Source organism: Nesoenas mayeri (genome assembly GCF_963082525.1).
Source record: "Nesoenas mayeri genome assembly, chromosome: 3".
Lineage (NCBI taxonomy): Eukaryota > Metazoa > Chordata > Aves > Columbiformes > Columbidae > Nesoenas > Nesoenas mayeri.
In genome coordinates, this window is record NC_137544.1 from 1275629 (window position 1) to 1290312 (window position 14684).

Sequence of the window (14684 nt, forward strand, 5' to 3'; positions counted from 1 at the left end):
GCCCCCCCAGCGGGCAGAGGGGCCGTGGTCGCAGCTTCGCCTGGACTGCGTGAGCGGGCTCCCCGAGGGCGCCGGGGGGCTGCACGCCCTCCTGGTGCTGGAGGATGAGTTTTCGGGGTGGCTGGAAGCCTTCCCGCTGTGGGAGAAGACGGCGGCCACAGTGGTCGAGGTGCTGAGCCGGGAGGTCTGTGCGCGGTACGGGACGCCCGGTACCATCCGCTTGCCGCGAGTGCCGCATTTCCTGCGGGACGCCGTGCTGAGGCTGATGCCGGAACGCGACGTGTGTCCAGCGTGGAAGGTGGCGGAGGCCGGGAAGCCGGGACCGGGCGCCGCGGTCCTGCAGCGGCTGGCGCAGGCGGCTGGTACGGAGTGGGTCGGGATGCTGCCCCTGCTGCTGGCGGCCGCCAGGGCCACGCGGGCGCAGGTGGAGGAGATGGGACCGTACCAGATCACCTGTGGGTTCCCGGTGGAGATGTGGTGGGGACGCGAGAGGGTGGCCAATGGCAACATCCTCGCCTGTTTCAGGACGCTGGAGAAGGATGAGACCGGCTACAGGGGCCGGCTGGAAACCACATTGCAGGGGGGACTGCCCAGAGAGGGATGGTAGTCATGGAATAGTTGGTGTGGGAAGGGTCCATTAAAGCTCCCCCAGTCCCCTGCCATGAGCAGGGACATCTGCACCAGCTCAGGCTGCTCAGAGCCCCGTCCAGCCTGGCCTGGGATGTCTCCAGGGATGGTTCAGCCACCACCTCTCTGGCCAACCTGGGCCAGGCTCTCACCACCCTCAGCACAAACAATTTCTGCCTCATAGAATCACAGAATCATTTCAGTTGGAAGAGACCCTCAGGATGATCAAGTCCAACCATAAACTAACCAGCTGTAGCACTAACCGGTGTCCCTAAGAACCTCATCTAAATGCCTTTCTGAATCTCCCTTCTTTTAGTTTTAAACCATTATCCTATAGTTTTTAGTTTGAAGCCATTCTCATTGGTGGCTCACGGCCAGTGTCTCAGCCCAGCACCCCAAGTCCTTCTCCTGGGGCTGCTCCCCATCCCTGCATCCCCAGCCTGGACCGACACCGGGGTTGTCCCGACCCAGGTGCAGGACCTTGCACTTGGCCTTGTTGAACCTCATGATGTTCCCATGGCCCCACTGCTGCAGCTTGTCCAGGTCTCTCTGGGTGGATCCCGTCCCTCAGGTGTGTCCCCTGCACCACTCAGCTTGGCGGCACCTGTGAACTTGCTGCGGGTGCTCTCAATCCCATTGTGTCATTGATGGAGATATTAAATTGCTTTGGGGCTTTTAAGCCAGTCTGGGTGTTCTTAGGCAGGACTGGGAAGCTTTTAGGTAGGACTAAGCAATGCACAAGCTCTTGCTATGGTGTTCAAGCGCAGGGAGGGAAGGCTCGCTGGCTATACTGGTTTTGACTGGGACAAGGTTGGTTTTCTTCAGAGCATCCAGCACGGTGCTGGGCTCTCCAGCTGTGACCCCGGGGGTGCTGGGAGCACTGGGGTGGTGTCTCCATCCCCAGGCCTGGGCCAGCTGGACCAGCTTTTCCTCAGGACTGTGTGATATGGTGAGCAACGGCCTTGCTTTAGTTTCCTTATTTTCTTTCCCTCTTTTTCTACTTCTCGTTTATTAAACCATTTTTATCCGGAGCCACAGGTTTTGTTTTTCCTCCTCCTTTCTGCACCGGGTTTGGGTGGGATAGAGTTAAATTTCTTTTCGGCAGCTCACGGTTTGGGTTTGGGCTGTGAACGGCGTTGATAAGAGCGGGATGGATGCTTTTGTTATCTTGCTGCTTGCACAGCATCAAGGCCATTTCTACTCCTCATTTCTCTACTCCACACGGGGAACTGAGGCTCAGGACCCTCTGGGAGCAGTGGGAGAGGAAAAAGGAGCCACCGTGTCCAACACCCGAATCTCAACCCCTTCGTGACCCCAGGTGATGTCCCGATGCTCCTCGTGGTCTTCAAAGGGTGGTGGGTCCATGTCCTTCTCCATCTCTCACAGAATCACAGAACGTTAGGGATTGGAAGGGACCTCAGAAGATCTCTCCTGATGGTTCTCAGGTTGTAGTCGTTCTTCTACTTAAAATCGTAGAAATCGTGGGATCATTTAGGTTGGAAAAGACCCTTAAGGTCAACTTCAACGATTAAACCAAGTGATGGAGAGTGACCACAAGCCCTGCGAGTGCACAGACCCGGGGACCCCGAGCTCTGGTCCATAAGCTGGTTGAGGCCAGAGGAGCAGCAAGGTGGGAGCTGGGGGCTCACTTGGGCACCCCCAAATGATGAGTTGCCCTCGACAACAGGTATGAAATAGAACAAGGGCGAGTGTAGAGTCTTGAATCTGGTCAGGAACAACCCCAGGTTCCAATGTAAGTTGGGGAATGAGCTGTTGGAGAGCAGTGTAGGGGAAAGGGACCTGGGGGTCCTGGGGACAGCAGGGTGACCATGAGCCAGCACTGGGCCCTTGTGGCCAGGAAGCCAATGGGACCTGGGGTGGGTTAGAAGGGGGTGGTCACTAGGTCAGAGAGGTTCTCCTGCCCCTCTGCTCTGCCCTGGGGAGACCACACCTGGAATCTTGTGTCCAGTTGTGGCCCCTCAGCTCCAGCAGGACAGGGAACTGCTGCAGAGAGTCCAGAGCAGCCACCAAGATGCTGCAGGGAGTGGAGCATCTCCCGTGTGAGGAAAGGCTGAGGGAGCTGGGGCTCTGGAGCTGGACAAGAGGACACTGAGGGGGGACTCATTCCTGGGGATCAATATGGAAAGGGGCAGTGTCAGGAGGATGGAGCCAGGCTCTGCTGGTGACAACCAGGGACAGGACAAGGGGCAATGGGTGCAAACTGGAACACAGGAGGTTCTGCTTAAAGAGGAGAAGCAACTTGTTGGGGTGAGGGTGGCAGAGCCTGGCCCAGGCTGCCCAGGGGGTTGTGGAGTCTCCTTCTATGCAGACATTCCAACCCGCCTGGACACCTTCCTGTGTAACCTCATCTGGGTGTTCCTGCTCCATGGGGGGATTGCACTGGATGAGCTTTCCAGGGCCCTTCCAGTCCCTGACATCCTGTGATTCTGGGGCCCCTCAGGTTGCCCAGGGGCTGGTACCCCATGGACTGGTGGCCAGGACACAACAGCTACCCCAGCAGAAGTAAATTTAGTGGTGCTGTGACGAGCTGGCAGCCGCAGCGCTGGCTCAGCACAGGTGAGGAAGAGCAGCCGAGGATGAGGATGGTGAAGGAGACCTCAGGTGCCACCAACAGCCACCACCTGAACCCCAAAAAGATGCCATGGGCTGGGTATCGAAGGACACGACGGCTGCAAGAGCATCACTGTGGCGATGAAGAAATTATTGTGATGGGCACCAGGGTGTTCTCTGGGTGGGAAATCCCAGCGAGACACCCCCAAAATGCTCCTAGAAATTGCGGGGGGGGGGGGTGAGGGGACCCAAAAGCATGGGATGGGGCGAGGGGCTCAGCAAGGAGCCCCCAAACATCCCTGAGCGCCATGGGAACCCTGTCCCGTGTCTCAGGACTGGGACCAGTGTGGCGAACCACAGCAGCCAGAGTCCCAGCCATGACCCCAGACCCCCAAACACAGACCCAGGACCCCAGACCCCTAACCCCATATCCCAGACCCAGGGGCCAGACCCCAGGCCCATCTCCCCAAACCCCCATATTCCTGACCCAGATCTAGGGGCTGAAAAAGGTAGGAGTAGGAGGCGCTGGACAGAGACTCGAACTCTTGTTGGTTACTCTGAGCAGTATTGATTGTAGAAGACTCGCAGGAACAGCAGCGTCGGGTCACCTCCCCAGAGAGTGACAATCATACAGCCATACAGCTGTCATTATATAGGGTTCTAACAGGTATTGTGCAACTAAGCAAAATTTATCACTGTCCAGCAGAATTTTCTAAGTATTCACGATGTCCTCAGGTTCCTTCCATCCCAGTGGTCTATGGGTTCCACTTCTTCCTTCATGTTCCACTACGGCAAGCACCGAACGAAAGGTCTTTGGGTCGCAGGGCCAGCTTGTCTCATTTGTTATCTATAGTTCATCAGTCTAGCACGGAAATCAACGGTGCTAAGAATTGAGCATTTATCAATGTCTTAATTAAAGGTACAAAGCAGCATAAGGTAACCATGCTCGTGGTTCTGGGTAAGGGCTATACAAGCTGAGACTTTCAGCCTTAGCAGCACAGCTTATAACACTGATATAAGCCTAAAATCCTAATTTCCTATTTCCCCACAACAAGGGCCAGACCATGGACCACAGACCCGTCATCCCAGAGCCAGGGGTCAGGTCCAGGACCCCAGACCCGTCACACAAAATCCCCACGTGCAGGGGCTGTGCCAGGACCCCAGACCCATCTCCCAGGTCCTTGACCCAGATCCAGGGGCTGTACCCCAGATCCTACACCCCAACTCCCCACGTCCCTGCCCCGCATCCATGGGCCATAAAAAAGATCCCAGCCCCGCATCCATGGGCCATAAACAGGATCCCAGCCCCATATCCCACATCCAAGGGCCATACCCAGGACCCCAGCCCCACATCCCATATTGCTGCCCCACATTAAGGGCCATACCAAGGACCCCAGCCCATCTCCCCACATCCCTGCCCCACATTAAGGGCCATATCCTGGACCTCAGCCCATCTCACCACATCCCTGCCCCACATTAAGGGCCATACCCCAGACCCCACCCCCATCTCCCCACATCCCTGCCCCACATTAAGGGCCATACCCAGGAACCCAGCCCATCTGCCCACATCCCTGCCCCACATTAAGGGCCATATTCTGGACCCCAGCCCATCTCCCCACATCCCTGCCCCACATTAAGGGCCATACCCGGACCCCAGCCCATCTCCCCACATCCCTGCCCCACATTAAGGGCCATATCCTGGACCCCAGCCCCGTCTCCCACATCCCCGTCCCACATCCAGGGGCCATATCCTGGACCTCAGCCCCATCTCCCCACATCCAGGGGCCATACCCCGCACCCCAGCCCATCTCCCCACATTAAGGGCCATACCCCGCACCCCATCCCCATCTCCCCACATCCAGGGGCCATACCCCGCACCCCAGCCCATCTCCCCACATCCCTGCCCCAGGGACGTGCCCAAACCCCCGTTCTGACCCCAGCCCCTCACGTCCCCAAGCCAGACTCCTGTGCCACTCTGCCCTTAGCCCAGGACACCCAAACCAGCCCCCCTTCTGCAGACCCCAGACCCCCCAAAGATGCTGCTGACCGAGGCCAGCTCGGCTCAGCACGCCCAGCACGGCCCAGCACGGTCCAGCTCAGCGTCGGTCGCACATGTGTTTGCCATTAGTGCTCAGGGACGTCGGGCGGGCGCCGGAGCCGTTTCCTCCATTGCGCGTCCCGGTGGCTCCGCCGTCCCCGTCCCGCGTGGGCAGAGCCCACGGGTGCGCAGGGGATGTTGTACCGGCGGGGTGGCCGCTGAACGGCTCCCGGGTGGTTTTGGGAGCGGGGGGCCGGTTTTGGGGGGGAGCAGCAGCCCCGGCCATGCTGGCCGCTCGCTGACGCTGGCCGGGGCGGATGCGGGAAGCGGGACCGTGAGGCCTGGGGGGCACAGGACCGGACCCACCGCCCCCCCAGCGCGGGGCTATGAGAGGTGAGTGGGGGGCGGCTGGGGGGGCTGGAGCTGCGGAGAGAGCAGGGGGGACGCTGGCACTGGGGACGGGGGGGGGCGCTGGCACTGGGGACGGGGGGGATGGCCGTGGTGGAGTCAGGGGCACTGGGGCGATGCACCCCCCAAATCCCAGTGCACCCCACGGCCGGGGGCTCCAGCCATGGGCAGGGACCCCCCGGTTGGAGTGAGAAGCAAGAAGGGCTGGGGGGGGTCCCATTTGCTCATAACCCACCACTTGTTGACTCCCCGGGGCAGAAAAGCACCATTTGGGGTGGAAAAGCTCCATTTAGGGCGTAAAAGCTCAATTTGGGGCGGAAAAGGTCCATTTGGGGCAACTGAAAAGCGAAGGGCTGTGTAAGGAGAGGAGGGAGGGAGGGAATCGCCACCGCCCCACCCAGCGACCCCCCCACGGCAACCCCCCTCCTTTGCATGGGGAAGGCCAGGCTTTATAAAGCCAGGCTTTCCAAAGCCGGTGCTGCGCTCACCCCGGCTGTGTCCCCTTGGGCTGGAAACCCCTTTGGCTGGTGAGGAGCTGGGGGGCCGGGGATTGGGGGGGGGGTTAAGTTTTGGGGTGCTGGAGAGGGGCCACTATCCCCCTGCCCTATGGGGTTGGGGGTTTTCCAGGAGCCATCGGCTTCTCCATCACCCGCTTTTTGGGCAAATCCAACCAAATATCCCCAAGTTGCCCATTTGGCAATGCAAAGGTCCTGGCTGAGTCCCACAGAAGTGGGGGGGATGTGTCCCCAAGGGGTTTTGTCACCGGGGTGAGGGTGACGTGCGGTTGCATTGCATGGCGCTGCATGGCGTCGCAATGCAATGCTGCGCATTGCATTGCGACGCCATGCAACACCATGCAATGCATTGTATTATAGCAAGAAAAGGGGCTCTTAATATTATGTAGGATTTCAGGTAACTCGTCTCTGATGCAAATGAAATTTCTGAGGATTTATTTTCACTTTCAGGGAAGAAATAACCTTTTTAAAATGAAGTGATTTCTCCCCCCCCCCCCTTTTTTTATGAATAAAAACACGTGACTGTTACAAAATTGTAGCAAAAGAGAAGAAAATCATTTGCTTTAGTGTTTGTTGGTATATAATTTCATATTAAAACTATTTCCCAGCCTTTGATTGGGAAGCTAATGTGATGTGTTTAATACAATGTGAGGCAGGGTGCAGGGTGCAGGATACAGGGTGCAGGACATAGGGTGCAGGGTGCAGGGTGCAGGATGCAGGGTGCAGGACGCAGGGTGAAGGATGCAGGGTACATGATTCAGGGTGCAGGGTGCAGGATGCAGGGTGCAGGACACACAATGCAGGGTGCAGGACGCAGGATGCAGGGTGCAGGACGCAAGGTGCAGGGTGCAGGACATAGGGTGCAGGATGCAGGGTGCAGGGTGCAGGGTGCAGGACGCAGGGTAAAAGAGGCAGGATGCATGATTCAGGATGCAGGATGCAGGGTGCAGGGTGCAGGATGCAGGGTGCATGATTCAGGGTTCAGGGTGCAGGGTGCAGGATGCAGGGTAAAGGATGCAGGATGCAGGGTGCAGGATGCAGGGTGCATGATTCAGGATGCAGGATGCAGGGTGCAGGGTGCAGGATGCAGGGTGCAGGGTGCGTGGTTCAGGGTGCAGGGTGCAGGACGCAGGGTAAAGGATGCAGGATGCAGGTAAAGGATGCAGGGTGCAGGACGCAGGGTGCAGGGTGCAGGACATAGGGTGCAGGATGCAGGGTGCAGGGTGAAGGGTGCAGGGTGCAGGACGCAGGGTAAAGGATGCAGGATGCAGGTAAAGGATGCAGGGTGCAGGACGCAGGGTGCAGGGTGCAGGACATAGGGTGCAGGATGCAGGGTGCAGGGTGAAGGATGCAGGGTGCAGGACGCAGGGTGCATGATTCAGGGTGCAGGACGCAGGGTGCAGGGTGGAGGGTGCAGGGTGCAGGACGCAGGGTGAAGGATGCAGGATGCAGGGTAAAGGATGCAGGGTGCATGATTCAGGATGCAGGATGCAGGGTGAAGGATGCAGGGTGCGGGACACAGGACGCAGGGTGCAGGACTTGGTGCAGGATGCAGGGTAAAGGACGCAGGATGCAGGGTGCAGGATGCAGGATGCAGGACACAGGACGCAGAGTGCAGGGTGCAGGACGCAGGGTGCAGTGTAAAGGATGCAGGGTGCATGAGTCAGGGTGCAGGACGCAGGGTGCAGGGTGAAGGATGCAGGGTGCAGGACATAGGGTGCAGGATGCAGGGTGCATGATTCAGGGTGCAGGGTGCAGGATGCAAGGTGCAGGACGCAGGGTGCAAGGTGAAGGGTGCAGGACGCAGGGTGCAGGACGCAGGGTAAAGGACGCAGGGTGAGAACACAGGGTGCAGGATGCAGGACACAAGACACAGGATGCAGGATGCAGAGTGCAGGGTGCAGGACGCAGGACGCAGGGTAAAGGATGCAGGATACAGGGTAAAGGATGCAGGGTGCATGATTCAGGGTGCAGGACGCAGGGTGCAAGGTGAAGGGTGCAGGACGCAGGGGGCAGGGTGCAGGACATAGGGTGCAGGACGCAGGGTACATGATTCAGGGTGCAGGACGCAGGGTAAAGGATGCAGGATGCAGGTAAAGGATGCAGGGTGCATGATTCAGGGTGCAGGATGCAGGGTGCATGATTCAGGATGCAGGGTGCAGGGTGCAGGATGCAGGGTGCAGGACGCAGGGTGCAGGCAGCTCAGATCCCTCCTGTGTTGACCTTTCAGAAGCCGGACCGGCGGGAGCAGAGGAAGAGGAGATGCCGCCCTTCAGCTGCCGAGCGAGCGGTAAGGCCGTCCCGGGGGGGCCCCGGGGGGCGGCAGGGCCTGATCCTCCCCTCTCTGCGCTCAGGGCGGGCGCGGAGCAGCTGCAGCCGCTGCCAGGAGCACCTCTCCCTCCAGACGGCCGTCAAAGTCCTCTACGGCTTCTCCATCCTGCTCATCGTGGCCCTGAGCGTCCTGGCTGCCGTGGGTGAGCGCGAGCAGGGCTGGGGGGTCCGGCTCCTCGGGGTTTTGGGGTTCCCCGAAGCACCTTCAGCAAACAGGTATGGGGAGGAGCATCCAGCTCCCCCTGGGACTCGTGTGGGACCCTGTGTGTGATGCCACCTCACCAGGAGGTGGTTTTACCCCCATGGGGACCTCAGGAACCACCCCGGCGTCCAGGGGTTGGCACCTCATCACCTCCATGAGCAAGAAGGTTCTTGCAGGTTCAGCAGAGGGTCGGCTGCTCCCCGGGACCCTGGAGATGCTTTGTGGACCTTAGAATCATCGAATCACAGAATACTTTGGGTTGGAAGGGGCCTTCAAAGGTCATCCAGTCCAATAGTTTGGGTTGGAAGGGGCCTTCAAAGGTCATCCAGTCCGATAGTCTGGGTTGGAAGGGACCTTCAAAGGTCATCCAGTCCAATACTTTGGGTTGGAAGGGACCTTCAAAGGTCATCCATTCCAATAGTTTGGGTTGGAAGGGACCTTCAAGGGCCAGCTAGTCCAACCCTGCTGCCATGAGCAGGGATCTCAGCCAAGCCCTGAACCTGAAGTCCCTTGGGACACCTGCCCTACAGAGCCAGCACCCACCATGCACCCAGCCCAGTTCCTCAAGCCCTGGCCACCCTCCTGGCCAAGGAACGAGCCCAGGGGAAAAGTGTGGAGGGACCATCACATCCCAGTGCCCACCAGCCCTGACCCCCCACCTTTCCTCTGCAGTGTTCAAGAAAGTTGACTCCATCTCCAACGACATCAGCTCAGCCCAGACCTACTATGAGAAGAAGATCGTGTCCATCCAGGAGGATCTCCAAGGGTTGGGTGAGTGGTTTGCCCCTGGACCTGCAGGTCTTCTCTGGGCTTCGGAACCGAGTGTCCCTCCAAGGGCTGAAGCGTCATCACTTCTCAGGTCCTGGGGCTCCCCCAGAGCCAAACCCTCACGTTCCAGTGTGAGTTGGGGAATGAGCTGTTGGAGAGCAGTGTAGGGGAAAGGGACCTGGGGGTCCTGGGGACAGCAGGGTGACCATGAGCCAGCACTGGGCCCTTGTGGCCAGGAAGCCAATGGGACCTGGGGTGGGTTAGAAGGGGGTGGTCAGTAGGTCAGAGAGGTTCTCCTGCCCCTCTGCTCTGCCCTGGGGAGACCACACATGGAATCTTGTGTCCAGTTGTGGCCCCTCAGTTCCAGCAGGACAGGGAACTGCTGCAGAGAGTCCAGCGCAGCCACCAAGATGCTGCAGGGAGTGGAGCATCTCCCGTGTGAGGAAAGGCTGAGGGAGCTGGGGCTCTGGAGCTGGACAAGAGGACACTGAGGGGGGACTCATTGCTGGGGATCAATATGGAAAGGGGCAGTGTCAGGAGGATGGAGCCAGGCTCTGCTGGTGACAACCAGGGACAGGACAAGGGGCAATGGGTGCAAACTGGAACACAGGAGGTTCCACTGAAAGAGGAGAAGCAACTTGTTGGGGTGAGGGTGTCAGAGCCTGGCCCAGGCTGCCCAGGGGGGTTGTGGAGTCTCCTTCTGTGCAGACATTCCAACCCGCCTGGACACCTTCCTGTGTAACCTCATCTGGGTGTTCCTGCTCCATGGGGGGATTGCACTGGATGAGCTTTCCAGGTCCCTTCAACCCCTGACACTCTGGGGTTCTGTATCTCCAGGGTTTCGGGAAGGGACAACTGTACAGCCCCAAGGGTGGGGTTGGTGGGGTTGGGCTTTTTGGAGAACACCCTGCACAGAGGTGGCAGGAGCAGGATGAGGGTGGGAGCTGGTGTGGGCTGGTGGCATCAGGGTTGTCCCAGTCATGGCTCCGTGGTGACCATCCCCAGGGTCTGCAAGGACAGACCATGGTGTGGCTCCTTCCTCCCCGCTGGTCCTCAGCAGGAGGATCTCCAGGCCTGGTGAGGGATGGGGTCAGGTAACAGACCCCTCTGCCCTTCGTTCAGATGAGAGGACCTCGGGAAACTGCTCCCTGTGCCACGAGACAGGACAGCTGGGCCAGGACATCACCAAGCTGCAGGGCGAGCTGGAGGAGATCCAGAAGATGCTTCTGGTTCAAGAAATCCTGCTCGATCGGACCTCCCAGACCCACAATCAACTCTCATCCACCAGCAACAAGATCACCAGCGAGGTGGACAACTGCTCGTTCTCCATCCGGCAGGTCAACGAGAGCTTGAGGCAGCTCTTGGCCCAGGTCGGGGGCTGGCAGGTGGTCACAGCCCAGCTGGACAACTCTCTCAAGGGCTTGGCCCAGGAGCGCTACGATGTCCAAGCAGCCGTGCAGCAGATGAACTTCACCCTGGGGCAAACCTCCGACTGGATCCAGGTCATCCAGAGGAAGACGGATGAGGAGACGTTGACGCTGCAGAAGATCGTGACCGAGTGGCAGAACTACACGCGGCTCTTGGGCGGGCTGAGGGCCACCTCGTCCAAGACCAGCGAGCTGCTGAAGAGCATCCAGGGCAGCGCGGGCGCCGTGGCGCGGCAGGTTGGCCAGAACTCAGAGAGCATGCACGACCTGGTGCTGCAGGTGATGGGGCTGCAGCTCCAGCTGGACAACATCTCCTCCTTCCTGGACGACCACGAGGAGAACATGAATGACCTGCGCTACCACAACAGGTACACGCAGAACCGCACGGCCGAGCGCTTCGAGACACTGGAAGGTCGCATGAGCTCCCACGAGATCGAGATCGGCACCATCTTCGCCAACATCAACGCCACCGACAGCCACGTGCACAGCATGTTGCGCTACCTGGATGACGTGCGGCTCTCCTGCACCCTGGGCTTCCACACCCACGCCGAGGAGCTCTACTACCTGAACAAGTCCCTCAGCTTGGTGCAGGGCACCACGGACCTGCTGCGGGAGCGGTACAGCTTGCTCAGCGCCCGGCTGGACTTCGACATCCGCAACCTGTCCATGGTGATGGAGGAGATGAAGGTGGTGGACGTGCGGCATGGGGAGATGCTGAAGAACATCACCATCCTACGAGGTGAGGAGCATCCCGCTGGGCAGGGGTTGTGTTGGGGCTGAGCATGGTGGGATCTGGTGTCCTTGGGAGCGTCCTGCACCATGGAGGAGCCCAACCACCATTGCTGAGGCCAAGGTGGAGCTGGGGTGCGCCCAAAGGCAGCCAGACACATGCCCATGGATAGAGAGGTGTCCTGGGGATGGAGCTCCATGGACACACGTGGATGAGGATCTTAGGGACATGGGTTAGTTCCAGGCTGGGGGTAATGTTTGGACTCGATGATCTTGAGAGTCTCTTCCAACCACAATGATTCTGTGACTTGGCTTGCAGAGCTGTCCCTGTGCATGGGGACGGGGACAGCGGGGAGGTGACCCCTGTCCTTCCAGCCTGATGCCAGTGACCCGTCTTACTGGTCCTGCTGGAGAGGCCCCTGGATGAGGGTGCTCAAAGCTTCCCCCAGTGTCCCGGGTGGCCTGGGGACATCTCCATGCACACTGGGGACATCTCCATGCACCCCGGGAGCAGCGGGGGTGGCCCAGCTCCACCACCGGCTCCACAAGCCCATGGGCACCCCAGAGCTTCTCCCTCCACCATGGACCACCCAGCCCGCAGCCATCGTTATGGGGCTGCCCTAATTAGTGAGCCCAGGCCATTCCCTGGACCTGGTTTTAGGGGGAGTCCTGCAGTGTCCCCTCCATGGCACTGTGGCCCTCCTTGGGACCCACAGCAAGGGCTGCAGGGCTGGGGGAGCCGGGCTCAGCTGATCCTGGTCTTAGTGAGATCTGCAGGGCTGGGGGAGCCGGGCTCAGCTGATCCTGGTCTTAGTGAGATCTGCAGGGCTGGGGGAGCCGGGCTCAGCTGATCCTGGTCTTAGTGAGATCTGCAGGGCTGGGGGAGCCGGGCTCAGCTGATCCTGATCTTAGTGAGATCTGCAGGGCTGGGGGAGCCGGGCTCAGCTGATCCTGATCTTAGTGAGATCTGCAGGGCTGGGGTAGCTAGGCTCAGCTGATCCTGGTCTAAGTGAGATTTGCAGGGCTGGGGGAGCCAGGCTCAGCTGATCCTGGTCTTAGTGAGATCTGCAGGGCTGGGCGAGCCAGGCTCAGCTGATCCTGGTCTAAGTGAGATCTGCAGGGCTGGGGGAGCCAGGCTCAGCTGATCCTGGTCTTAGTGAGATCTGCAGGGCTGGGGGAGCCAGGCTCAGCTGATCCTGGTCTTAGTGAGATCTGCAGGGCTGGGGGAGCCGGGCTCAGCTGATCCTGGTCTAAGTGAGATCTGCAGGGCCGGGCGAGCCAGGCTCAGCTGATCCTGGTCTTAGTGAGATCGGCAGGGCTGGGGGAGCCGGGCTCAGCTGATCCTGGTCTTACTGAAGATCTGCAGGGTTGCGCATGTCCCCATGTCCCCGTTTCAGGTTGCTGCCCCCACTCACCCCTCCTCTCCCCCCAGGTGTTCCCGGCCTCCCGGGCCCCCGCGGCCCCAAGGGCGACGTTGGCACCAAGGGCCCCCCCGGACACGAAGGCGAGAAGGGTGACGTGGGCAGCCTCGGCTCGCCAGGCCCCCCGGGACCCTCCGGCCCCCCAGGACCCCCTGGTCCCCAGGGAGAAAAGGGCCCCCTGGGCCTGAAAGGCTTCCCGGGCCTCAAGGGTACCAAGGGCAGCTTTGGGCAACCGGGCTCCCGGGGCCAGGGGGGGCCCAAGGGAGACCCCGGCCCCCCTGGGCCGGTTGGGGTGCCCGGGCCAGCGGGACCCCCCGGCCCCCAGGGCACCCCAGGGCTGCCCGGGACCCCTGGAGCTGTGGGGCAGGTCGGCCCCACAGGGCCCAAGGGAGACCCTGGTTTGCGGGGCCCCCCCGGGCTGCCGGGCCCCCCCGGCCCCCCAGGACAGTAACCTGGCCTGATGCTGACTGGGGCGGCGGGGACAGGGGGTCCCCATTGCCACCCCCAGAGCGTCCCCCATGGGGGTGTGAGGCTGAGCCTCGCAGGACAGGGGGTGGCGGGTCCCAGTGTCCCCAGTGCGAGGGACGGGGCTGGTCCCCGCTCTCAGGGTGCTGCCGGCTCCGGGCTCGGCGCTGGGGGGTCCCCATGGGACGGGTGCAGCTGGTTTGTGCCATTGTCCCCGCTCTGGTCCTCACTATCCCCCCCAAACCACACGCTGTGTCCCCAGTGTACTCCCGGCACAATAAAGATGTTTGGGGACAGGTGGCTCCTGCCTTGGGGACACTGCGGGGGGGACACTGGGGTGCATGACTGTGTGTGCATGAGGATGTATGTGCACGTGTGGGCACACGCACGCATGTATAGGCACACAGGGTGCCTATAGATCTGTGTAAGCAATGGGGGGGTTGCAGCTGGGACCCCCACAGATGGGAAGGCGCTTGCTGCTCTGCTCTGTGCCTCAGTTTCCCCAACCGGGCTGCTCGGCCAGACTGACCGCAGGGGCAGAAGGGAATGGGACCCATTGCCACGTCAGCCAAACCTGGGGTCCCCAAACCCGGGTTGTGGGGGGACCCACCGGGACAGAGGGGATGGCCACAGGTCCCAGGTGCCAAAAGCATCGTGGTGCTGGGGACAACAGCCTCGCTGTCCCCTCCATCTGCCGGGGGGGACATAGAGACCCTGCAAACCTCTGGTGCTTTGGAGGGACATAGAGACCCTGCAAACCTGCCTGGTGCTTTGGGGGGACATGGGGACCCTGCAAACCTCTGGTGCTTTGGGGGGACACATGGGGACCCTGCAAACCTGCCTGGTGCTTTTGGGGGGGACACATGGGGACCCTGCAAACCTCCCCAGTGCCAGGGGGACATGGGGACCTTGCAAACTTGCCTGGTGCTTTGGGGGCACATGGGGACCCTGCAAACCTGCCTGATGCTTTGAGGGGACATGGGGACTCTGTGAACCTGCCTGGTGCTTTGGGGGGCACATGGGGACCCTGCAAACCTGCCTGGTGCTTTTTGGGGATACATGGGGACCCTGCAAACCTACCTGGTGCTGGGGGGACATGCGGACCCCGCAAACCTCCCCGGTGATTTGGGGACCCTGCAAACCTGACCAGTGCTTGGGGAGGGGGGACATGGAGACCCTGCA

The 14684-nt window shown here is 60.5% G+C and overlaps 1 protein-coding gene across 1 annotated transcript; it reads left to right on the forward strand.

The window, feature by feature from the left end:
* Nucleotides 1-8239: 8239 nt before the first annotated feature.
* Nucleotides 8240-13488, forward strand: SCARA3 (scavenger receptor class A member 3; the record flags this gene model as incomplete). Its single annotated transcript, XM_080342875.1, has 6 exons — nt 8240-8252; nt 8390-8449; nt 8514-8633; nt 9365-9463; nt 10583-11626; nt 13049-13488. 6 exons carry the CDS (start codon nt 8240-8242, stop codon nt 13486-13488), a joined length of 1776 nt encoding a protein of 591 aa, XP_080199001.1.
* Nucleotides 13489-14684: the final 1196 nt, after the last annotated feature.